This window comes from Salmo trutta, chromosome 29 (assembly GCF_901001165.1).
Source record: "Salmo trutta chromosome 29, fSalTru1.1, whole genome shotgun sequence".
Classification (NCBI taxonomy): Eukaryota; Metazoa; Chordata; class Actinopteri; order Salmoniformes; family Salmonidae; genus Salmo; species Salmo trutta.
Genome location: NC_042985.1, coordinates 8,786,249 through 8,810,351, shown reverse-complemented (window position 1 = coordinate 8,810,351; position 24,103 = coordinate 8,786,249). Strand labels below are relative to the sequence as shown.

The 24,103-nt window shown below is 43.1% G+C and overlaps 2 protein-coding genes and 1 long non-coding RNA gene across 5 annotated transcripts in view; 2 read left to right on the top strand and 1 right to left on the bottom strand.

Annotated features, from left to right (window-relative positions):
- The window catches only part of LOC115166862 (aldehyde dehydrogenase family 1 member A3-like), a 36,026-nt gene extending 27,469 nt beyond the window's left edge, over positions 1 to 8,557 (top strand). Inside the window, 4 exon segments of the mRNA XM_029720750.1 lie at positions 2,243 to 2,407; positions 4,727 to 4,884; positions 6,393 to 6,467; positions 6,624 to 8,557. Of these exon segments, the coding sequence (XP_029576610.1) occupies positions 2,243 to 2,407; positions 4,727 to 4,884; positions 6,393 to 6,467; positions 6,624 to 6,693 (468 nt within the window). The 3' untranslated portion in view covers positions 6,694 to 8,557.
- Positions 4,304 to 4,731, bottom strand: LOC115166863 (uncharacterized). The gene is made up of 2 exons (XR_003870379.1): positions 4,635 to 4,731; positions 4,304 to 4,543 (listed from the first exon to the last, which is right to left on the bottom strand). It is a non-coding gene; the product is annotated as an uncharacterized LOC115166863 (long non-coding RNA).
- A 3,921-nt stretch (positions 8,558 to 12,478) lies between the features above and the next one.
- LOC115166860 (leucine-rich repeat serine/threonine-protein kinase 1) overlaps positions 12,479 to 24,103 on the top strand; it is a 133,299-nt gene continuing 121,674 nt past the window's right edge. The window contains exons 1-2 of one of the 3 annotated variants that reach the window (XM_029720749.1): positions 12,479 to 12,701; positions 14,898 to 15,106. In XM_029720749.1, the coding sequence (XP_029576609.1) occupies positions 15,001 to 15,106 (106 nt within the window). In that variant the 5' untranslated portion in view covers positions 12,479 to 12,701; positions 14,898 to 15,000. The remainder of the gene's footprint in view (positions 12,702 to 14,897; positions 15,107 to 24,103) is intronic. The other 2 variants (XM_029720748.1, XM_029720747.1) reach the window with 2 other exon arrangements.

Below are 24,103 nucleotides of genomic sequence, written 5' to 3'. Positions count from 1 at the left end.
TCAATAATACAGTATATATATAGTCTAGTGAGTGTGTATGTGGTGTGTATATATAGTCTAGTGAGTGTGTATATATATATAGTCTAGTGAGTGTGTATGCGGTGTGTATATATAGTCTAGTGAGTGTGTGTATATAGTCTAGTGTATATATAGTGTAGTGAGTGTGTATACGGTGTGTGTATATAGTCTAGTGAGTGTGTATATGGTGTGTGTATATATAGTCTAGTGAGTGTTTATACGGTGTGTGTATATATAGTGTAGTGAGTGTGTATACGGTGTGTGTATATAGTCTAGTGAGTGTGTATACGGTATGTATATATAGTGTAGTGAGTGTGTATACGGTGTGTGTATATAGTGTAGTGAGTGTTTATACGGTGTGTATATAGTCTAGTGAGAGTGTGTATATGGTGTGTGTATATAGTGTAGTGAGTGTTTATATGGTGTGTGTATATAGTCTAGTGAGTGTGTATACGGTGTGTGTATATAGTCTAGTGAGTGTGTATACGGTGTGTGTATATAGTGTAGTGAGTGTGTATACGGTGTGTATATATAGTCTAGTGAGTGTTTATACGGTGTGTATATAGTCTAGTGAGTGTGTATACGGTGTGTGTATATAGTCTAGTGAGAGTGTATACGGTGTGTGTATATAGTGTATTGAGTGTGTGTGTATACGGTGTGTATATATAGTCTAGTGAGTGTGTATACGGTGTGTATATATAGTCTAGTGAGTGTGTATACGGTGTGTGTATATAGTCTAGTGAGTGTGTATACGGTGTGTATATATAGTCTAGTGAGTGTGTATATATATATAGTCTAGTAAGTGTGTATATGGTGTGTGTATATAGTCTAGTGAGTGTGTATACGGTGTGTGTATATATAGTCTAGTGAGTGTTTATACGGTGTGTATATATAGTCTAGTGAGTGTGTATACGGTGTGTGTATATATAGTCTAGTGAGTGTTTATACGGTGTGTATATATAGTCTAGTGAGTGTGTATACGGTGTGTATATATAGTCTAGTGAGTGTGTATACGGTGTGTGTATATATAGTCTAGTGAGTGTGTGTACGGTGTGTATATATAGTCTAGGGAGTGTGCATAGGGTCAGTGAAAGACAGAGTCAGTGCAGATAGTTTGGGAACCGTTAGTTGACTATTTAGCAGTCTGGCTTTTCAGCAGTGTTATGGTTTTGGGGTAGAAGCTGCCTTGGAGCCTGTTGGTCCGAGAGCCGATGCTCGGGTATCGTTTGCCGGATGGTAGCAGAGTGAACAATCTATGGCTTAGGTGGTTGGAGTCTTTGGCAATTATTCACGATTAGATCAGTTCCCAACTTTGGAACAAATCCTACAGATGTAGGATCTTCATTTGAGACAGTTTTCCTGCAGCAACAAGAAATGTGAATTATTATGTGGATTTGGTTAATGGACATTTTTGTAGGGGATTGATACATTTTTCGTTAGGGCAAATCAAGTCTGACATTTCTAAGTGGAAATTACAAACTTTAGAAGCCTTTTAAAAACTCCAAAGGTTTGCATTTTCTGCAGTGCACGAAAATTCTCAGTAACAAAAAAGTGATCAAATGAAGATCCTACATCTGTAACTTGAGAGCTGTGTGCTTAACTCAGATATTCATGTAAGTCATGCAGTGAAGTCAATCAAATATTATCTCAAGTTAACCGTGCAGGCAACAAATTAGGATTCAGTCTTTTACTTTTAGTCTACAGCTGACAGCATGAGAAGATGTGGGACAGTTACAGAACGAATCCTTCAGGTCTTTTCTGACAGAAACGTAGTTTCCATTACGCTGTTGGCTATCAATGTAGGCTATCAGTATAGGTTCACTAAAGATCTCTTGTGGTGGGAGCAGAAAACCTCCCATTATTTTTCTAGCTGTTCTTTCTTTCTTTTGCTCCTGTGCCAGCTTTGGATGTGTGTAAACGAATACTCCCTTTATAGCCATTACTTTACCTTTTGTGTAATGACATCACCCTGCCTGCCTCCAACTCCCTCCCTCATCTCTCTCTCTCTCTCCCTCCCTCCCTCTCTCATCTCCTCTCTCTCTCCCTCCCACTCTCCTCCCTCCCTCTCTCCTCTCCTCCTCCCTCCCTCCCTCCCTCCCTCCCTCTCTCATCTTCTCATCTCCTCTCTCTCTCTCCCTCCCACTCTCCTCCCTCCCGCTCTCCTCTCCTCCTCCCTCCCTCCCTCCCTCCCTCCCTCATCTCCTATCTTCCCCTGTTCCTCCAGATTGACCAGAAGCAGTTTGATAAGATACTGGAGTTGATTGACAGCGGGAAGAAGGAGGGAGCCAAACTGGAGTGTGGGGGAGTGGCCATGGATGACACAGGCCTCTACATCCAGCCCACCGTATTCTCCCATGTCAAGGACCATATGCGCATCGCCAAGGAAGAGGTGAGAGATCCAAATGCTGATCTATGGTCAGTTTTGTGATTTTCTTGTCAGATGGTTAAGGTTAGGATTGGGGATGATGCATTCGTCCACCACAACGCTGCCTGAAGAAGACTCTAACAGTCAAAACCTGTCCTGATATTCATTATAAACTGGGTGGTTTGAATCCTGAATGCTGATTGACAGCCGTGGTACTGTATATCAGACCGTATACCACGGGTATGACAAAATATTTATTTTTACTGCTCTGATTACATTGTTAAGCAGTTTATAATAGCAATAAGGCACCTCGGGGGTTTGTGGTATATGGCCAATATACCACAACTAAGGGCTGTATCCAGGCACTTCGCGTTGCGTCGTGTGTAAGAACAGCCCTTAGCCGTGGTATATATACCACACTCCCTCTGGCCGTATTGCTTAAATATACCACAGGCAGATCATTCTGTTCTCTGTATATAATACCTGTAAATAGTAAACTGAACTTTTCTGCATCGTAATGGCCGCCTACTGTGTCTTTGTTCTGTGATTGGAGGAAGGAAAGCTGATCCTAGATCTGTGATCTGTGTCTACGGGGAACTTCTACCCAGAGCTAGGGCTTTCTGATGTTGGCTTTACAGTGATTTCATTCATAAAAATGAGAACGCCACCACTGCTCCAGGCAGTTTTGTTGTATACCACTGCCATCTTCTGGTGGTGTGGTTGAAGTGCAGGTTCAGACAATGGTATATCTATGGTTCAAACAAGGTCATAGTCATGGAGATGGATGGAGGGCGCTTCTTTACATCTGTGGCATAATGGCTTCTGTGACAGCATGGCCAGCGCCATGTAGATCTTTCTCCAATCGAAAGTAGTCAATTTATTCATGTTCTTCTTCTATGAGTCGATAGACAAACTGAAAGTGTGTATCCTGCCACCTGGAGTGTGTTTTCTAAACAGGCATAAAGCCAAGGTTGGTGATTTAATGACACCTGCCATTCATTGGCTGATCCCTCCTGCTGACCTGAATAGAATTCTGCAATCCTTCCTTAACCCATAGAAAGGTCCATCCAGTTGACTACTTTAAAATGGTAAAAGTGCTCAATGGATCTGCCCATGCTAAAACTGGCTTTGTGGTATTAGAGCTGTCTATCCAAGTCTATGGTCATGGTAAAGCAGGATCATATCATAGAAATAGATAGGACTCTAGTGGCCAAAAGCCGTTTTAGCATGGGCAGCGCCATTGAGGACTTTCACCATTTTTAAGTAGTCAATTAGGGGGGACTTCCTATGGGTTAAGGAATGATCACATAATTCCATCCAGGTCATCAGGAGGGATCAGTAAATGAATTATAATCGTGAACAAACATTCCATTACTATAGGTGGCAGTACATTGCCAACCTTGGCTTTATACCTGTTCAAACAACACACTGCAGGTGAAAAGATGGCGCCGAAGAACATGGCTGACGTTTTACATTCTCCCAACCAATTGTGCTATTTATAGCCTCATTATTGTTATTCTTATTGTGTTACTTTTTATTATTATTTTTTACTTTAGTCTATTTGGTAAATATTTTCTTAACTATTCTTGAACTGCGCTGTTGGTTGAGGGCTTGTAAGTAAGCATTTCACGGTAAGGTCTACACTTGTTGTATTCAGCGCATTTGACAAATAAAGTTTGATTTGATTGGATTTGAAGTATGCAGCCTTTTAGTTTGTTTACCAACTCATCAAATTAGTAGAGGAAGAAAATGTACTACTTAAAAATGGAGATGGCCTCAATGGCACTACCCATGCCCCCACAGACGCCATAATATGGCAGATGCAATGTTACGTCCTCTACATATCTCTATGGGTTGTATTCACTAGACACCAAACGGAAGAAAATGAACTGACACAGGGAGGAACCTGAACCTGTCAAATAACAAACGCTTGTTTTTTATTATTATTAATATGACCCAAGGCTATTCTGATTGGTACTGATTGATCTTACAGACATTTATTTGGACACATTGACAGGGTTCAACAGTGAAGTCATTGCATTTTTTAATAAAACATTTTCTTCACATTATTCATCAAATCCAAGTCAATCCAAATTGGGCGTTGAACTGACATCTGTGGCCTGTGAGGCTTTGCTTTATCCTTGTCCTGCTGACCATGGCCTGTTTGGATACATAACAAACATACCTGTCTCTCCTCCTTGAGGTAATCACTGATCCAACAAACTGATAGGTGTAAGCAATTACCAATTACCAGCCATGTCACATCAGGGATTACTTCAAAGGAGGGCGGTAGGAAAGATGCATTTCAACAGGGCGTGTAATCTTCTCCATGACCCCATCCAGATCTTCGGCCCGGTCCAGTGTATATTCCGCTTCAAGAGCCAGCAGGAGGCCATAGAGAGAGCCAACAGTACGGAGTATGGCTTGGCTTCTGCCGTGTTCACACGCAATCTGGACCGGGCTCTCTCTGTGTCTGCCACCCTGGAGACTGGCACCGTCTGGTAGGTTACTGTTAACTCCTGAACAATGGTACCATGGTAGTATCACTACATATGACTACAGCAACAACTATTAGCTACTACTATTCCCATCCTAACCATTCAATACTAGTACTAATATCCAAAATAGTGTAAGGATGAGAACTGGATGCTAGTGATTGATTAGCAATGCCTGACAAGTTCCTATAAATACTGTAGGTTAGTCCCATAGAGATAGATAGAGCACTCATCTTTGTATCTGTCCCATTATAGCGTCTGTGACAGCATGGGCAGCGCCATTGAGGCTATCTTCATTTTAAAGTAGTCAATTTGGTTCTTCCCGATTGGCTGATGACCCAGTTGGACATGACTCCAACGGGGTCACCAGGAGGGATCAGCCAATGAAGTTGGAAGTCCCAACCAGTTGACTACATTAAAGTGGTGGAAGCCCTCAATGGTGCTTCCCATGCTAATACAGCCTTTAGGCCACTAGAGGCCTCTATCATTCTCTATGGTTAGTCCTCTTTCCTGCAGAGACTATTGAAATAAAGCTCACTACTACTACCACTACTACTACTACTACTACTACTACTAATAATAATAATAATACTAATAGTAATAATAATATTACTGCTACCACTACTATTACTACTGTTACCATTGGCCCAAAGCCAACCACTACTCCTTACTTACTAGTACAAGTACCATTACTACTTTATTATTAATTTACTCCATGTGCTGCTAACTACTACTTTCTACAGTACAACTTCTATTAGCATTTTACCACTGTACTCCCTATTCACTCTGACTCTGTATCCCCTACTTATACCTCTTCATGTGAGAACACAGCTGTAGCTGCACCTTGTGGCCACAAGATAGAGCCAGGTAGATAGGTAGGCATCCCAGACGAAGCTCCTCTGTGTGGCAGTGAGAGGAGGACAAGGAGTGGGAGAGAAGAATGAAGAGATCTGCACTGTAATCTGTACTGTCCTTAAACCAACAGGGTTTCCCGAGTGATCATAGACCTCAGTCTGAACGTTTATGTTATGGCAGGAGGGTAGGACCATCAGAACATGAGGTTTGGGCCACATTAGGATTGTACAAATTAAGGTTATGACACTGGATGGGTATGACATGCTATCGCTTCTCTGGTGAATTCTGGGATGGAACTGAAAACAAATACATTACTCTGCTTGTTCTCCTCTCTCTCTCTCTCTCTCTCTCTCTCGCGCACTCTTTCTCTTTCTCACTGTCTCTCTCTCTCTCTCTCTCTCTCTCTCTCTGTCTGTGTCTCTCTCTCTCGCGCGCTCTTTCTCTTTCTCACTGTCTCTCTCTCTCTCTCTCTCTCTCTCTCTGTCTGTGTCTCTCTCTCTCGCGCGCTCTTTCTCTTTCTCACTGTCTCTCTCTCTCTCTCTCTCTCTCTCTCTCTCTCTCTCTCTCTCTCTCTCTCTCTCTCTGTCTGTGTCTCTCTCTCTCGCGCGCTCTTTCTCTTTCTCACTGTCTCTCTCTCTCTGCCTCTCTCTCTCTCTCAGGGTAAACTGCTATAATGCCCTCCATGCCCAGGCACCATTTGGAGGATACAAAATGTCAGGCAATGGACGAGAGCTGTAAGAGTCACTTTTCTTCAACACTATGTGTTATGAAAGGGTTTACTAGTTTGTTTACCCTAACGTTACACTTTTGCACATTTTTAACACAATGTGAATGATTAGAACAATACAAATTAATTTGTATTTATTAACCTTTGTATTTTGATTCCTCAGGGGTGAGTATGCATTGGCAGAGTACTCTGAGGTAAAAGCTGTGACCATCAAACTGACTGAGACGCTGTGAGGGACACAGGAGAGACCACAAACCACTGCTGGAGCCCAGCACTACTCTGTCATCAACTCAGGCTGTGTCCCAACACTCTGAAGCCTCTTCCTTTCTTCATCTTCTTGTCTCCTTTCCTTTATCACCTTTGGTCATAAAGAGTTTGATTTGTCCGAGTGTTGTGCTCAAATCCTATTCAATGCCTATTTCACCTATCAGTCAAAGTCATAAGGTGAAAAAGCCAAGGAAAGGACGCCATCGAAGGGTGTTGGGACACTGCAGTGGCTTGAAGTGGCTTTCTTTCCTTGGCAAATTAAAGGAGACAAGGAGAGTTGGCCAATCTGGAAGTGAATTGGAACATAGCCAAACCCTATTAGAGTTTCAGACCCTCCCACAGCTCTATTGTTCCAGGGGTGTATTCATAGGAACCAATTGGAAGCAAACGGGATGAAATGGGAGGGACCTATCTCAATTTGTCCAATAGAAATTGCTACGGTTCGCTACACTATGAATACACCCCAGCCCTTTACAATACCACAGCACTTCAGAGCTTCACTAATGCCCGCCAACAGATGTGGTGTACAATTTTGGACCTTCTTTGTCACCAGTCCCATAGTAGAACGTGGGCCGTGTTTTGGCAGAGCACAACATTGTGGAACATTCAGATAAAAATATATTATGTAGAAAAAACATGCCTCTCTGATTTGTAGAATAAGGAATCACCACATCAGCACTAGTCATAGCATTTCTATCTGAAACTTTCCACAACGTTTGCCTACCCTGAACGCAGCCCGGTTTATGCCTATGCTAATGTATATCTATGTGGGTCTCATGTACAGAGATGAATATGAGGAATAATTTTATTTAAATTTTTTTAATTTGTTTCTTATTTTGGGGTTTTCTGATATGAATGTTCCTCTCTCATTTTGAGGAGCATTTTCTCCCTTTTCAAATGTTGGAATGAATTTTGATTCCCTTTCCAAACGAGGTAATATTTACCTCTATTTATTTATTTTTTTTACTTTCTAATGCCCAGAAGAAAGACATGTTTTTAATCCACTACAATAACAATATATAGGTCTAGTACTGTACTAGCAGACCTTAACTGGCATTCTAACACTTTTAAACACTTTACACTGTGTTGCATTTGGATCTGTGTACAATATCTTTCAGAGTTGTATGACTTTACTCATCTATAAGGTCTTCACCAGGGTGGCAACATTTAGCTAACTTTACCAAAATTCCCAGGTTTCACAGAAATACTGGTCGGATTCAGGGATTGCTGGAAAACCTGGGATTTTTCTGAAAGTTAACAGAATTTTGCAGCACTAGTCTTGACTCCTGAGTACTGTTATTAACATGTTGTTGTGCCTTGGGTGACAATACCCCTGATTTTTGTATGCTTTGTGGTTTTATTGAACTAAATGTAGGAGGTTTTGCAAATGGTTTGATGGAATGTATTTCTTTGCAATACATATGGGGCTGGTTTCCTAAACTAAAACAACATTTCAATGGAGATTCTCATTTGAGATTTGTGTTTAATCCAAGCACTAGGCTTTTAATCTGTGTCTGGGAAACCGGAGTCTAATTCAATAAGGTAATTCATGGGGCTTGTGTCCTATTGCTGTTTTTAATGGTATAACAATGCTACTGAAACTGCCATTATGTTGAAAATACAAGTCATTTGTACTCCAATAATGTCTCAAATGGGAGGTAAACCATTCCTTGTCGTCACAATATGCACCATATGTGAGATGTTACAATGTATAACAAACAAGTAATTCTGGAAAGGAAACAAGTAATTCTGTTGATGTTTCATATGCTAGTCTTTCATTTTTATATGGATATTTAAATACAAATTTTAAATAAAAGAAAATGGAATGTGTTTGTGATTTGTTTGGATCTTCATGTCATACATATAAGATTGTAACACCTCTTGGAGAAAAGCAGTTTCTTGGAATATGGTTACCAGCAACTGCTAGTTAAAAAGGGAAAGTATTTATTTTTTTAAATGAAGGATTCTGTCTGTCTATCCATTCTTAGTTCCTTTTAGAACACATATCTCAACCTTGTCATTAAGTAATTGAGTGCTGCTATATCAAATGCCATTACAGTCCAAGGCAAAATATACCACATTTATTGACAGTTCAGAATTATCATCAAGCAAACCTAAAATACAGAATGAAATATGTACATTTTCCTAGACAAAGTTATCAAAGCGGCAGTTGCAGCGTAGCCTTGTGGTTAGAGCGTTGGACCAGTAACCGAAAGGAAATTAAACACATAGGCTGAGATCAAGGGTCTTCAACCTTTTCCTGACCAGGGACCCCCTCCCAGGTAAACTGGCAACCCAGGGACCCCCATCATACGTTAGTAAAACATTTTATTTCATGTCTTATCTTATCGTGGGCAGCAGGTAGCCTAGTGGTTAGAGTGTTGAACTAGTAACCGAAAGGTTGCAAGATCTAGTCCCCAAGCTGACAAGGTATAAAGCTGTCATTCTGCCCCTGAACAAGGCAGTTAACCCACTGTTCCTAGGCTGTCATTGAAAATAAGAATTTGTTCTTAACTGACTTGTAAAATAAAAAATAGCAGAAATGCTTTAAACTAGTTTGACTGATAACTCTCTCTCTCATTCACTCTCTCACACACACAGGTTTTGCATGACACTATTGGCTGGCTTTAGGACCACTGCACTGTTGGTTAAGGGCTTGTAAGTAAGCATTTTACGGTAAAGTCTACACTTGTTGTATTCGGCGCATGTGACAAATAAAGTTTGATTTGATTTGCTCCGCAGTATGAATGCCCTGACTTCTGCAGAGGCCATATCAGCTTAAATGCTGCACGGCCAATGCAGACATCGGATTGACCACAGTGGCAGGTTCCTTTGCCAGTCAGTCCGTTTGTATCACTTTCAGAAACCAGAGACCGTGCCAGTTTGCTTTGCCAGTCAGCCGTTAAGGCAGTGAGCTGATTCATTTGAATTTGATGTCAGCATTTTGAACTCGGCCTTGTAAGCTTTGTTGTAATCTGATAGCCTTTTTGATGACCATTTGAAACCAAAAGTTATTTTATTGCTAGAAGAATATAGGCTGTGATAGCTGTAGGCCTAATTGATATTTTCATTCATTTACCCAGTAGGCTAGAGCAATTTTGGTTTCATGTATTAATTAGTATGAAAATAAACCCAACTGAACAACTTGTTATTTAGAGCATTTCCCAAAAATACATATGTTCTTGGCTTGAAATACAATAACAATTGTTGACTTTTCTTGCTGTAGACCTATTTCATCATCCTGCTCTGCCTGCATCTCTAATTCCTATCTGTAGCCTACCTGTCTCTGGTATAATGCATTTCCACCTTTCTCTCTCTGTCCGTCTTGCTTGTCCATCTCCCTCAATCAAAACGTCATTAAATATTGGTAAGTTATTTAGCTATAGTGTAGATGTAGGGCTGTTTCTTTACTAACTACACAGACAGTGCCACTACTGCAATAATATCAGACAGAGAGAGACAAGCTGGCCCGGGGGAAATGTGCGAGCCGCCCCTTTTGTAGGCTGCTATGTTGCAATCAATATTCTCGATGCCGTCTTGCTTATATAAAATGTTTTAATATTCTCCGAACAGCCTCGTTCGTTGATACAATGTTTAAATATTCTCAGAGCCACCTTGTTGATACAATGCTTCAATATTCGCAGAATGTTTCCCTTCCCTGGCGAATAATTCAGACAGGAAGCGCATGAGACACTGACACTGTCATAGTACCCTGTATGCACAAGGGTGGCTTCATATAGCCTATAGCAGGAGATTGGCAGACCTTTTCATGTGGAGTGCCAATTTTCAATTGATCCTACCATTTCTAAAGATCTGCGTACAAGTTGTGATTTTCATAAGCATTGCAGGCTACCTAACTGTGCCCCCAAAAAGTCTAACTGCCCACAAAAACAATAATTACACTGAACAAAAACAATAATTACACTGAACAAAAAGCTTATTTCTCTCAAATTTGGTGCACAATTTGTTTACATCACTGTTAGTGAGCATTTCTCCTTTGCCAAGATAATCCATCCACCTGACAGGTGTGGCATATCAAGAATCTGATTCAACCGCATGATCATTACACAGCTGCACCTTGTGCTGGGGACAATAAAAGGCCACTCTAAAATGTGCAGTTTTGTCACACAACACAATGCCACAGATATCTCAAATTTGGAGGGAGTGTGCAATTCGCATGCTGACTGCAACATTGTCCACCAGAGCTGTTGCCAGATAATTGAATGTTCATTTCTCTACCATAAGCCGCCTTCAACATTGTTTTAGAGATTTTTGCAGTACATCCAACTGGCCTCACAACCACAGACCATGTGTATGGCATTGTGTGGGCGAGCAATTTGCTGATGTCAACGTTGTGAACAGAGTGCCCCATGGTGGCGGTGGGGTTATGGCATGGGCAAGAATAAGATACGGGACAACGAACACAATTACAATTTATCGATGGCAATTTGAATGTACAGATATTCCGTGACAAGATTCTGAGGCCCATTGTCGTGCCATTCATCCGCTGCCATCACCTCATGTTTCAGCATGATAATGCACGGCCCCATGTCACAAGGATCTGTACACAATTCCTGGAAGCTGAAAATGTCCCAGTTCTTCCATGGCCTGCATACTCACCAGACATGTCACCCATTGAGCATGTTTGGGATGCTCTGGATCAAAGTGTATGACAGCATGTTCCAGTTCCAGCCAATATCCAGCAACTTTGCTCAGCCATTGAAGACGAGTGGGACAACATTCCATAGGCCACAATCAACAGCCTATTCGACTCTATGCAAAGGAGATGTGTTGCGCTGCATTAGGCAAATGGTGGTCACATCAGATACTGATTGCTTTTCTGATCCACTCCCTTACCTTTTTTAAGGTATATGTGACCAACAGATGCATATCTGTATTCCCAGTCATGTGAAATCCATAAATGAGGGCCAAGTGAATTTATTTCAATTGACTGATTTCCTTATATGAACTGTAACTCAGTAAAATCTTATAAATTGTTGCATGTTGCTTTTATATTTTTGATCAGTATGTATTGTTGGCTAATAGACAGAGGCGCTGTCCATTCAGCACCATGTCACGGAGCTCCACTAAGCCTACCTGTACAGAGACGCCGTCCATTCACCGGTTCTGAATCACGGGCACGGCCTTAACTCACTTTAAAAAGTCATGTGTAGATTTTCCTTTTGTATTTCGTGATTTTCGTCTTTCTTTGGTCGAGTTTTTTGTCTTCATGCGTCCTTGTCGATTGTAGGCCTGATGTAGGCTACTATACCTTTTATTTCAATGCCTGTGTAGGATTTATCTGGCGTAGTTTGTGTTAGTGGTCAGCTGTTTTATGCACTGGTTGCTTTCAACTTGATGTCCGCATTTGAAGATGGGATTGTTGTGACTTGATAGCGTGTATTATGCATCTATTTTGCATCTATTTCATGTTGACTATTTGCGCGGTTCCACACGTAATTTAGTCAATTCATGATGAGGTTGAGTAGTGGTTGACATTATAACCTACACGCAGTTCCACAGACTTTAAAAACAAATAGTTCAAATAGTTCATTACAAATAGTAATGATAATTAATGCCTGGGGTCATTTGTATTAGTTTTAGCTGTTCTCCAAAATAGTATTTTAGAGTTGAAAAATGACGTAGAAATGCAGTAAATTGCTTCATCCATAGATTTAGCAGAACTAATGCAACTGGGACAGTAGCATACAGTCACTGTACAGTAGGCGATTCCCATTTCCGGGTTATGAGACAGACAGCGTGGTAGGCAGCATCACAGGCTGGAAGTGTTTGGTTTGATGAAATCAGGAAGTTGACATTTTTCCTTTGCGATCCGTGCTTGTGAGTGTTCCTTGGGCTATTTTGTCTTCAGTTAAACTTTCACTTGTGGATGTATCGAAGTGTAGCCTGTTCAATGCTTTAGAAGCGCAAAATCAGTACCATTCGACAGTGCATGAACACTGCGGACAATGCGGTGAGTAAAAATTCCTTATCAACTACACTCATTAACGAGCAACAAGTGCGCACGTTTCGCAAATGTGTCTACTTGCTGTCACTGGACGCACGTTTGGCACGTTTCAGAGTTTATAAGCCTAATAAAGTCAACTTGTTAAACAATCAAGACCATGCACACAGTGTGTGGTTTTAAAGATGTGGCATGTGTAAACCAAAGTGAATTAACTGAAGTGTCGTGTGTGTTCAAGGCCGACAGAAATAGTAACGTCTCTGTTTTTATAGTTATGGCTGTAGGCTAGTGTGTGTTCAAGGCCGACAGAAATAGTAACGTCTCTGTTTTTATAGTTATGGCTGTAGGCTAGTGTGTGTTCAAGGCCGACAGAAATAGTAACGTCTCTGTTTTTATAGTTATGGCTGTAGGCTAGTGTGTGTTCAAGGCCGACAGAAATAGTAACGTCTCTGTTTTTATAGTTATGGCTGTAGGCTAGTGTGTGTTCAAGGCCGACAGAAATAGTAACGTCTCTGTTTTTATAGTTATGGCTGTAGGCTAGTGTGTGTTCACATTATTTAAAAATACAAATCCACTAAATTAGGCAACTGTGTCTGGGTGGGTATAATTTGTGGAACGGGGTGGGTATAATTTGTGGAACGGGGTGGGTATAATTTGTGGAACGGGGTAGGTATAATTTGTGGAACGGGGTGGGTATAATTTGTGGAACGGGGTGGGTATAATTTGTAGAACGGGGTGGGTATAATTTGTGGAACGGGGTGGGTATAATTTGTGGAACGGGGTGGGTATAATTTGTGGAACTGGGTGGGTATAATTTGTGGAACGGGGTGGGTATAATTTGTGGAACGGGGTAGGTATAATTTGTGGAACGGGGTGGGTATAATTTGTGGAACTGGGTGGGTATAATTTGTGGAACGGGGTGGGTATAATTTGTGGAACGGGGTAGGTATAATTTGGGGAACGGGGTGGGTATAATTTGTGGAACGGGGTGTGTATAATTTGTGGAACGGGGTGGATATAATTTGTGGAACGGGGTGGGTATAATTTGTGGAACGGGGTGGGTATAATTTGTGGAACGGGGTAGGTATAATTTGTGGAACGGGGTGGGTATAATTTGTGGAACGGGGTGGGTATAATTTGTGGAACTGGGTGGGTATAATTTGTGGAACGGGGTAGGGTATAATTTGTGGAACGGGGTGGGTATAATTTGTGGAACGGGGTGGGTATAATTTGTGGAACGGGGTGGGTATAATTTGTGGAACGGGGTGGGTATAATTTGTGGAACGGGGTGGGTATAATTTGTGGAACGGGGTAGGTATAATTTGTGGAACGGGGTGGGTATAATTTGTGGAACGGGGTGGGTATAATTTGTGGAACGGGGTGGGTATAATTTGTGGAACTGGGTGGGTATAATTTGTGGAACGGGGTGGGTATAATTTGTGGAACGGGGTGGGTATAATTTGTGGAACGGGGTGGGTATTATTTGTGGAACGGGGTGGGTATAATTTGTGGAACGGGGTGGGTATAATTTGTGGAACGGGGTGGGTATAATTTGTGGAACGGGGTGGGTATAATTTAATTTGTGGAACGGGGTGGGTATAATTTGTGGAACGGGGTAGGTATAATTTGTGGAACGGGGTGGGTATAATTTGTGGAACTGGGTGGGTATAATTTGTGGAACAGGGTGGGTATAATTTGTGGAACTGGGTGGGTATAATTTGTGGAACTGGGTGGGTATAATTTGTGGAACGGGGTGGGTATAATTTGTGGAACGGGGTGGGTATAATTTGTGGAACGGGGTGGGTATAATTTCTGGAACGTTCCAACAGGAATCTGTTCCAAGAACGTTGTAAACTACAAGGATGTCAACAAACAACCCATTCAAAGTAGCAGGATCAATTCACCTAGCTATGTTTGTTGTATATGGTCAGAAACAATAACACAAGAGAAGTCATAAAAGTTGTAGTATAAAGCTTCTCCTACTAGACACAAGTACATTATTCTAATTAAGGCATCTCGACAACTATAGTTGTAAATGTTGGGTGGCAATTTGTGTATCCATTAACTTGTTATGCAATGTGAGTGTGTGACTGCTTTCACTTTCTCAAGATCAAACCTCTGCCTGCCTGCCTGCCTGCCTGTGTTTTTGCAGGGCTCTGACTAATCCCTCTGTCCTCCCTCCTACCACACCCCATCTCTGACCAGTGTCTTCCACCACACCAGTGACTCAGACTGGGACCAGTCCCACTGACCACCACCTCCCTGTACTGGTGCCAGTTCAGTCCTGCCCTGCTGTGGAGGAGGAGGCATGTCCTACTGGTCAGTAGGCCTCTCCAAGGCCACTGGAGACACACAGAGCAACAACATGGAGGAACAAGACAAACATGATCTTGAACAAGATCTTGAACAAGATGGTGAGAGAATTCACTTTTATTGTATTGTACTTATCTCAATTAGTATTTTCCTTGTTCCTTACATTCTTTCTCCTTGCCTCCTTCTCAACGGTATTGGAGGAGAATGTCCAAGGTCCCTCCCATCAGACCTTTAGAGAAGGATATGAGTAGAAAGAATGCAAGGAATCACGGAAAGACGGCTTGATAATGAGCCATAGGCTAGTTAAAGTGTTTTCCCTGGTTGTGGTTAGGACTGGAACATTCTTTGTGTGTCTGTGTGTTTCCATTTCAACCCTCTGCCAAAGTCCTGTGTCACTGTGTCTTGTTGCAGTACTGCTGACAATGCAGCATTGTTCAATGCATGGCCAGTGTGGCTCTCAGGCTACTGGTGAAACATAGATATACTGTATCAATTAGTGTGTGTGTGTGTGTGTACACATTTTACTATACTAGTAAACCAAATAAAATTCAGAGAAGTGAGGACATTTCGCCGGTCCTCACTTGTAAAAAGGCTATTCAGGGGGTATGGAAAATATGATTTAACATTTTTTACCCCCTTTTCGTGGTATCCAATTGTTAGTAGTTACTGTCTTGTCTCATCGCTGCACGGACTCGGGAGAGGCGAAGGTCGAGAGTCCTCGGGAAACACAACCCAACCCAGCCGCACCAATGTGTCGGAGGAAACACTGTACACCTGGCGACCTGGTCAGCGTGCACTGCGCCCGGCCCGCCACAGGAGTCGCTACCGGCCAAACCCTCCCTAACCCGGACAACGCTGGGCCAATTGTGCACTGCCCCATGGGCCTCCCGGTCGCGGCCGGCTGCGACAGAGCCTGGGCTCGAACCCAGAATCTCTGGTGGCACAGCTAGCACTGCGATGCAGAGCCTTAGACCACTGTGCCACCCGGGAGGCTGGAAAATATGATTTTGAATGGGAATCAATTGTTGGTCCCCAAAGTCCTCACAAGTTTAGTTAGACATTGCTGTGTGTGTGAGACAAGAGTTCAGTTAGTTGGTCTAGGCACCTTGGTTGGACTGGGAGCTGGCATAAACTTCATTGTTGGTTAAGGGCTTGTAATTGATTATCCCCTTTAGATACTGTGTTCTGTTAGACTGCTCCCAGATCTGTTTGTGCCATTGGCATAACAATCACCATAGGAGTTGTCAAGACGGCACAAACAGATCTGGGATCAGGCTACTGTTCCGTGGCAGTCGGAGACGTTTTGACTGTGAACCAGCAGATTCAGAATCGGTGAGGCTCATCTGTGTCTGAGTGTCGGCTGCTTAAATATAGAAGACAGAACTGAAACAACACCACTGGGTTCAGTCAAGAGGAGTGGTGGCAGCAGCACTACTGTATCCTATGCTGCTACTGAAGTCACTGCAGCACCGTCTGAAATGACCTTTTATAGTTATGGGTCCTGGTCAAAGTAGGGCACTATCCATAGGGAATAGGGTGCCATTTTGGACGCACACTACGTAAATATACTGTAAATTCTCTGTGGAAGAATTGACACCATGTTTTCATTCAGAAGGACATTTTGTCGTCTCATAACATGTTTTTAAATCATATTGATTGTGGAATTTGAAACTTTGACATTTAGATGGTTCATAAAATTGCTTGTTTGTAGTTGATGTGTGGAACAGCAAAATCAGTGTCTAGAAGGGCAACTTTGTCTTACTCAGTACCAGTAGCAGATGTGATAGACCACATAAAGGTTGTGAGAGTATGAAAAATGGCGTGTGTGAGAGAGAGAATGAAAGCGCATGTGTGGGAGAGAGAGAGAGAGACTCTTTTCCTCTTCCTCTGTCTCCCACTCCCCTTTCTCTCGCTCTCTCTCTCTGTCTCTCTTCCACTCCTCTCTCTCTCTCTCTCTCTCTCTCTTCCACTCCCCTTTCTCTCTCTCTCTCTCTCTCTCTCTCTCTCTCTCTCTCTCTCTTCCACTCCCCTTTCTCTCTCTCTCTCTCTCTCTCTCTCTCTCTCTCCTCTCTCTCTCTCTTCCACTCCCCTTTCTCTCTCTCTCTCCCCTTTCGCTCTCTCTCTCTCCCCCCTTTTGCTCTCTCTCTCTTCCACTCCCCTTTCTCTCTCTCTCTCTCTCTCTCTCTCTGTCTCTCTTCCACTCCCCTTTCTTTCTCTCTCTCCCTCTCTCTCTCTCTCTCTTCCACTCCCCTTTCTCTCTCTCTCTCTCTCTCTCTCTCTCTCTCTCTCTCTCTCTCTTCACTCCCCTTTCTCTCTCTCTCTCCCCTTTCGCTCTCTCTCTCTCCCCCCTTTTGCTCTCTCTCTCTTCCACTCCCCTTTCTCTCTCTCTCTCTCTCTCTCTCTCTGTCTCTCTTCCACTCCCCTTTCTTTCTCTCTCTCCCTCTCTCTCTCTCTCTCTTCCACTCCCCTTTCTCTCTCTCTCTCTCTCTCTCTCTCTCTCTCTCTTCCACTCCCCTTTCTCTCTCTCTCTCCCCTTTCGCTCTCTCTCTCTCCCCCCTTTTGCTCTCTCTCTCTTCCACTCCCCTTTCTCTCTCTCTCTCTCTCTCTCTCTCTCTCTCTGTCTCTCTTCCACTCCCCTTTCTTTCTCTCTCTCCCCTTTCGCTCTCTCTCTCTCCCCCCTTTGCTCTCTCTCTCTTCCACTCCCCTTTCTCTCTCTCTCTCTCTCTCTCTCTCTGTCTCTCTTCCACTCCCCTTTCTTTCTCTCTCTCTCTCCCCTTTCGCTCTCTCTCTCTCCCCCCTTTTGCTCTCTCTCTCTTCCACTCCCCTTTCTCTCTCTCTCTCTCTCTCTGTCTCTCTTCCACTCCCCTTTCTCTCTCTTTTTCTCTCTCTCCCACTCCCCTTTCTCTCTCCCTCTCTCCCACTCCCCTTTCTCTCTCCCTGTCTCTCTCTGTTTCTCTTTTCCTCTCTCTGAGGCTGTGTGCTAAGTGAAGTCCTCCCCAGTCAGGGCCCTCTATTCTTGGGGAAGCAGGCAGAGAAGAGGGGTAGAGGGTTGGGTTACACTATGCAGGGATGGGTGGTGGGGGGGTAGAGATCGATAGGGGATAAAGACTGAGAGACAGAGACATATCATCATTACCTTTTCTTTAGGACACTCCGGGAGGAGTCAGGAGGGAGGGAGGGAGACTGGTGGCTGGGGCTGCCAAACAAAGAAGCATCATCCACCCCCCATTCCCCCCCCTCTCTGACACTAGCTCTGAGTACAGCCAGCCAGCTAGCCAGCCACAGCCAGGGAGGTAGAGGGAGGGATGCAGAGAGAGCCATCGGCCATGCAGACAGGCTAGAGAGAGGATCCTTGGATACATTACTCACTACAGAGGAAGGAGGAAAAGAGGAAAAGGCTATATGAGAAAAGGAACAAGCGATCTGAATGCCATGGGGAGATGGGAGAAAAGAGAAGGGTCCAGTCTCATAGTATGAACAGGTATGCTACAGGACATGTGGCTGATGCCCTAGCCCAGAGTAACACTGTATACTGTAGTATGAACAGGTATGCTACAGGACATGTGGCTGATGCCCTAGCCCAGAGTAACACTGTATACTGTAGTATGAACAGGTATGCTACAGGACATGTGGCTGATGCCCTAGCCCAGAGTAACACTGTATACTGTAGTATGAACAGGTATGCTACAGGACATGTGGCTGATGCCCTAGCCCAGAGTAACACTGTATACTGTAGTATGAACAGGTATGCTACAGGACATGTGGCTGATGCCCTAGCCCAGAGTAACACTGTATACTGTAGTATGAACAGGTATGCTACAGGACATGTGGCTGATGCCCTAGCCCAGAGTAACACTGTATACTGTAGTATGAACAGGTATGCTACAGGACATGTGGCTGATGCCCTAGCCCAGAGTAACACTGTATACTGTAGTATGAACAGGTATGCTACAGGACATGTGGCTGATGCCCTAGCCCAGAGTAACACTGTATACTGTAGTATGAACAGGTATGCTACAGGACATGTGGCTGATGCCCTAGCCCAGAGTAACACTGTATACTGTAGTATGAACAGGTATGCTACAGGACATGTGGCTGATGCCCTAGCCCAGAGTAACACTGTATACTGTAGTGTGAACAGGTATGCTACAGGACATGTGGCTGATGCCCTAGCCCAGAGTAACACTGTATACTGTAGTGTGAACAGGTATGCTACAGGACATGTGGCTGATGCCCTAGCCCAGAGTAACACTGTATACTGTAGTGTGAACAGGTATGCTACAGGACATGTGGCTGATGCCCTAGCCCAGAGTAACACTGTATACTGTAGTGTGAACAGGTATGCTACAGGACATGTGGCTGATGCCCTAGCCCAGAGTAACACTGTATACTGTAGTGTGAACAGGTATGCTACAGGACATGTGGCTGATGCCCTAGCCCAGAGTAACACTGTATACTGTAGTATGAACAGGTATGCTACAGGACATGTGGCTGATGCCCTAGCCCAGAGTAACACTGTATACTGTAGTGTGAACAGGTATGCTACAGGACATGTGGCTGATGCCCTAGCCCAGAGTAACACTGTATACTGTAGTATGAACAGGTATGCTACAGGACATGTGGCTGATGCCCTAGCCCAGAGTAACACTGTATACTGTAGTGTGAACAGGTATGCTACAGGACATGTGGCTGATGCCCTAGCCCAGAGTAACACTGTATACTGTAGTATGAACAGGTATGCTACAGGACATGTGGCTGATGCCTTAGCCCAGAGTAACACTGTATACTGTAGTGTGAACAGGTATGCTACAGGACATGTGGCTGATGCCCTAGCCCAGAGTAACACTGTATACTGTAGTGTGAACAGGTATGCTACAGGACATGTGGCTGATGCCCTAGCCCAGAGTAACACTGTATACTGTAGTGTGAACAGGTATGCTACAGGACATGTGGCTGATGCCCTAGCCCAGAGTAACACTGTACACTGTAGTCACTGTGTAGCCTATGTAGCTAACTGGGTGAATAGTCTTGTTTACAGTCTGGAGCATGTGTACAGGGCATGTTGTTGTACGTGTGGCTAAAGCTAATGCTACATCAGATTAGTAGTACATCTGTGGGGTTTAATGTACTTTAGCTGTGATTGACGCTAGTGTTAGCCTGTAGGATCGGATTGTTTACCGGTGCAGCTGTGTGTAATGTAGGCTCGTAAAGACATGTTTTTCATTCAGAGAGAGATGGGGACCCTGAACATTTAATATTCACTCTGACTGGGTTTCGGGAAATATCTTTTTATGCTTGTGGCTATACACTTTGGACCTGTTGATTGATTGTTTGATTTAGTATTTGGCATTGGGGGAAAAATATATACATCCCTATATTAGGGTCGGGGTTCATTTCAATTGTCATTTTCAAGGGTCGTGACGTCGTCACTTTAGTAACATATTGGTTTTTCACTTTACTTCCTGAATTGACTGTGTTGAAAAGGAATCAACCCTAACCCTGCTATCTGTATACATACAGTATTTAACTTTGATCTAAACTGCAGTACATGCTTTTGGATAGAAGGACAGTAAATGCCAGATATTTGTCAGAATTCAGCCAGTGTTGGGGAGATCAATTGATTTGACTTGATTAAATAACTGACTATTTCATCAGTATTACAGTGTGAAGTGTTGCTATTGTTGTCTCTCCAGGCTTAATTGAAGGTATCAACAACACCGAAACAACCGTCTTTCATCTGTTCTAGAGTAGGTGCTGAGCCCATCACATATCAACTAACTAGGTTATTGTATGTAGAGTAGGCTACAGCATTTTTAAACAAGACATTGAAGGCCTGATGGGAGTGATTGGTATCTTGATAGAAAATCAAGGTGTCCTCTGAAATACTTTTGAGACATGGAAATCTTTCCATGGTGCTGGAACTGTAGCTCTCAAAAGAAACATCTCCATATGTTGATTATCTTGATCTTTATTGATCATCAATGCCATTGGGCACCTTTGCCCTTTGTGTATTGATGGTGCCTTAAATTGTCATCTCTACATTACACTCTGACAGTTCCAGGTTTCCCTTCAAAAAGACTTGATTTATCTCAATGGGGCTTCCTGGTTAAATACTGCATCTTAATAATACATCACAGTGGTACAGGGATATATGAGAGACTACAACATAAACTCCTGCACTGATTTAGTAACGGAAATGAATGTGACAGAGTTTATGGGGTTTATACCTTTAAATCTACTTACCTCAGGGGGTGAACAAGGACAGAAGGGTGGAGGAAAATCTTTTGAAATGGAATGCTGCCCAAGGAGGGTTCCCCTCCTGTCCAATCACAGAAATGAAAGGATTAAGGATCCTGCTACACAGAATGAGCCAATCAATCAGCAGATTACTGAGATTACTGTCACTCTGCAGACAATGCATCCCAATAGTAATGAGACACACACTGATCCAATGACCAGCCCAGTCTCTATGGGGACGATTGTATGTCCCTGTGCATCCACAGTGACTTATTCAAATGCAATTCATCTTTATTGAGACAGGAAGTCCCTTTGCTTAACACCTCTTCAATGCAGTAAAGGTAAGATTTCCTTAAAGCTAGAATCTGCAATTGTTGAAAAAGCTCTGCTTTTCACCCCAGTGCCTTTTATGTTGATGAAACTAAAGAGAGGAGCGTCCGTAAAAAATATTCTGCTGTTCTGTCACGCTGTGATGTCAGAGGGGAAAAAAACAGTGTTCATTGTTTGAAGTAATTTGTTCGTTTTTTTTAGTTTCCTAAATGGATGTGGCAGTTTCACCAAATACAGTGAGGGGAAAAAAGTATTTGATCCCCTGCTGATTTTGTACGTTTGCCCACTGACAAAGAAATGATCAGTCTATAATTTTGATGGTAGGTTTATTTGAACTGTGAGAGACAGAATAACAACAAAAAAATCCAGAAAAACGCATGTCAAAAATGTTATAAATTGATTTGCATTTTAATGAGGGAAATAAGTATTTGACCCCCTCTCAATCAGAAAGATTTCTGGCTCCCAGGTGTCTTTTTATACAGGTAACAAGCTGAGATTAGGAGCACACTCAAGGGAGTGCTCCTAATCAGTTTGTTACCTGTATAAAAGACACCTGGGAGTCAGAAGCAATCAATCAATCAGATTCCAAACTCTCCACCATGGCCAAGACCAAAGAGCTCTCCAAGGATGTCAGGGACAATATTGTAGACCTACACAAGGCTGGAATGGGCTACAAGACCATCGCCAAGCAGCTTGGTGAGAAGGTGACAACAGTTGGTGCGATTATTCGCAAATGGAAGAAACACAAAAGAACTGTCAATCTCCCTCGGCCTGGGGCTCCATGCAAGATCTCACCTCAGCCAGGGCATTGAAAATGGGTCGTGGATGGGTATTCCAGCATGACAATGACCCAAAACACATGGCCAAGGCAACAAAGGAGTGGCTCAAGAAGAAGTACATTAAGGTCCTGGAGTGGCCTAGCCAGTCTCCAGACCTTAATCCCATGGAAAATCTGTGGAGGGAGCTGAAGGTTCGAGTTGCCAAACGTCAGCCTCAAAACCTTAATGACTTGGAGAAGATCTGCAAAGAGGAGTGGGACAAAATCCCTCCTGAGATGTGTGCAAACCTGGTGGCCAACTACAAGAAACGTCTGACCTCTGTGATTGCCAACAAGGGTTTTGCCACCAAGTACTAAGTCATGTTTTGCAGAGGGGTCAAATACTTATTTCCCTCATTAAAATGGAAATAATTTTATAACATTTTTGACATGCGTTTTTTCTGGATTTTTTTGTTGTTATTGTGTCTCTCACTGTTCAAATAAACCTACCATTCAAATTATAGACTGATCATTTCTTTGTCAGTGGGCAAACGTACAAAATCAGCAGTGGATCAAATACTTTTTTCCCTCACTGTAGGTATTCTAGCTTTAATGAAGAGTAGAGCTGAGACACTGCCTGAACCAATACCCAATCTGCTAACTAGGGTTACAACATTCACATCACTTTCCCCAAATTCCCAGGGTTTTCAGAAATCCTAGTTGGAGAATTCTGTATTTCCTGCTTATTCCCTTCTGATTCTGGGAATCTTTTTACAGGGATTTCTGGAAAACCAGGGAGTTTTTGCAAGTCTAATTTTGCAAGTCTACCTACACGTTCCTATAAGGGTCAGATTGTGTCATACACAGACAATAATATATCTGTTCTATATCTGTGACGTCATAGGCCTACATCTTTACCTATCAGGAAACATTCTGCACATTGTGATGTGATATTATGGGACACTTCCACTTCCCTACACTGATAACACATTTAGCTGGAGGAGGTGGTTAGGTGCGCTAGCTATTCTTGTGTTTACTGTTGGTGATGGGCAGATTTAGGAGGGGGAGGACTCTTCCTTGTTGTTCTGTCTATCAGATGGACAGATTTAGGAGGGGGAGGACTTCCTTGTTGTTCTGTCTATCAGATGGACAGATTTAGGAGGGGGAGGACTCTTCCTTGTTGTTCTGTCTATCAGATGGACAGATTTAGGAGGGGGAGGACTCTTCCTTGTTGTTCTGTCTATCAGATGGGCAGATTTAGGAGGGGGAGGACTCTTCCTTGTTGTTCTGTCTATCAGATGGACAGATTTAGGAGGGGGAGGACTTCCTTGTTGTTCTGTCTATCAGATGGACAGATTTAGGAGGGGGAGGACTTCCTTGTTGTTCTGTCTATCAGATGGACAGATTTAGGAGGGGGAGGACTTCCTTGTTGTTCTGTCTATCAGATGGGCAGATTTAGGAGGGGGAGGACTCTTCCTTGTTGTTCTGTCTATCAGATGGACAGATTTAGGAGGGGGAGGACTCTTCCTTGTTGTTCTGTCTATCAGATGGGCAGATTTAGGAGGGGGAGGACTTCCTTGTTGTTCTGTCTATCAGATGGACAGATTTAGGAGGGGGAGGACTCTTCCTTGTTGTTCTGTCTATCAGATGGGCAGATTTAGGAGGGGGAGGACTCTTCCTTGTTGTTCTGTCTATCAGATGGACAGATTTAGGAGGGGGAGGACTTCCTTGTTGTTCTGTCTATCAGATGGACAGATTTAGGAGGGGGAGGACT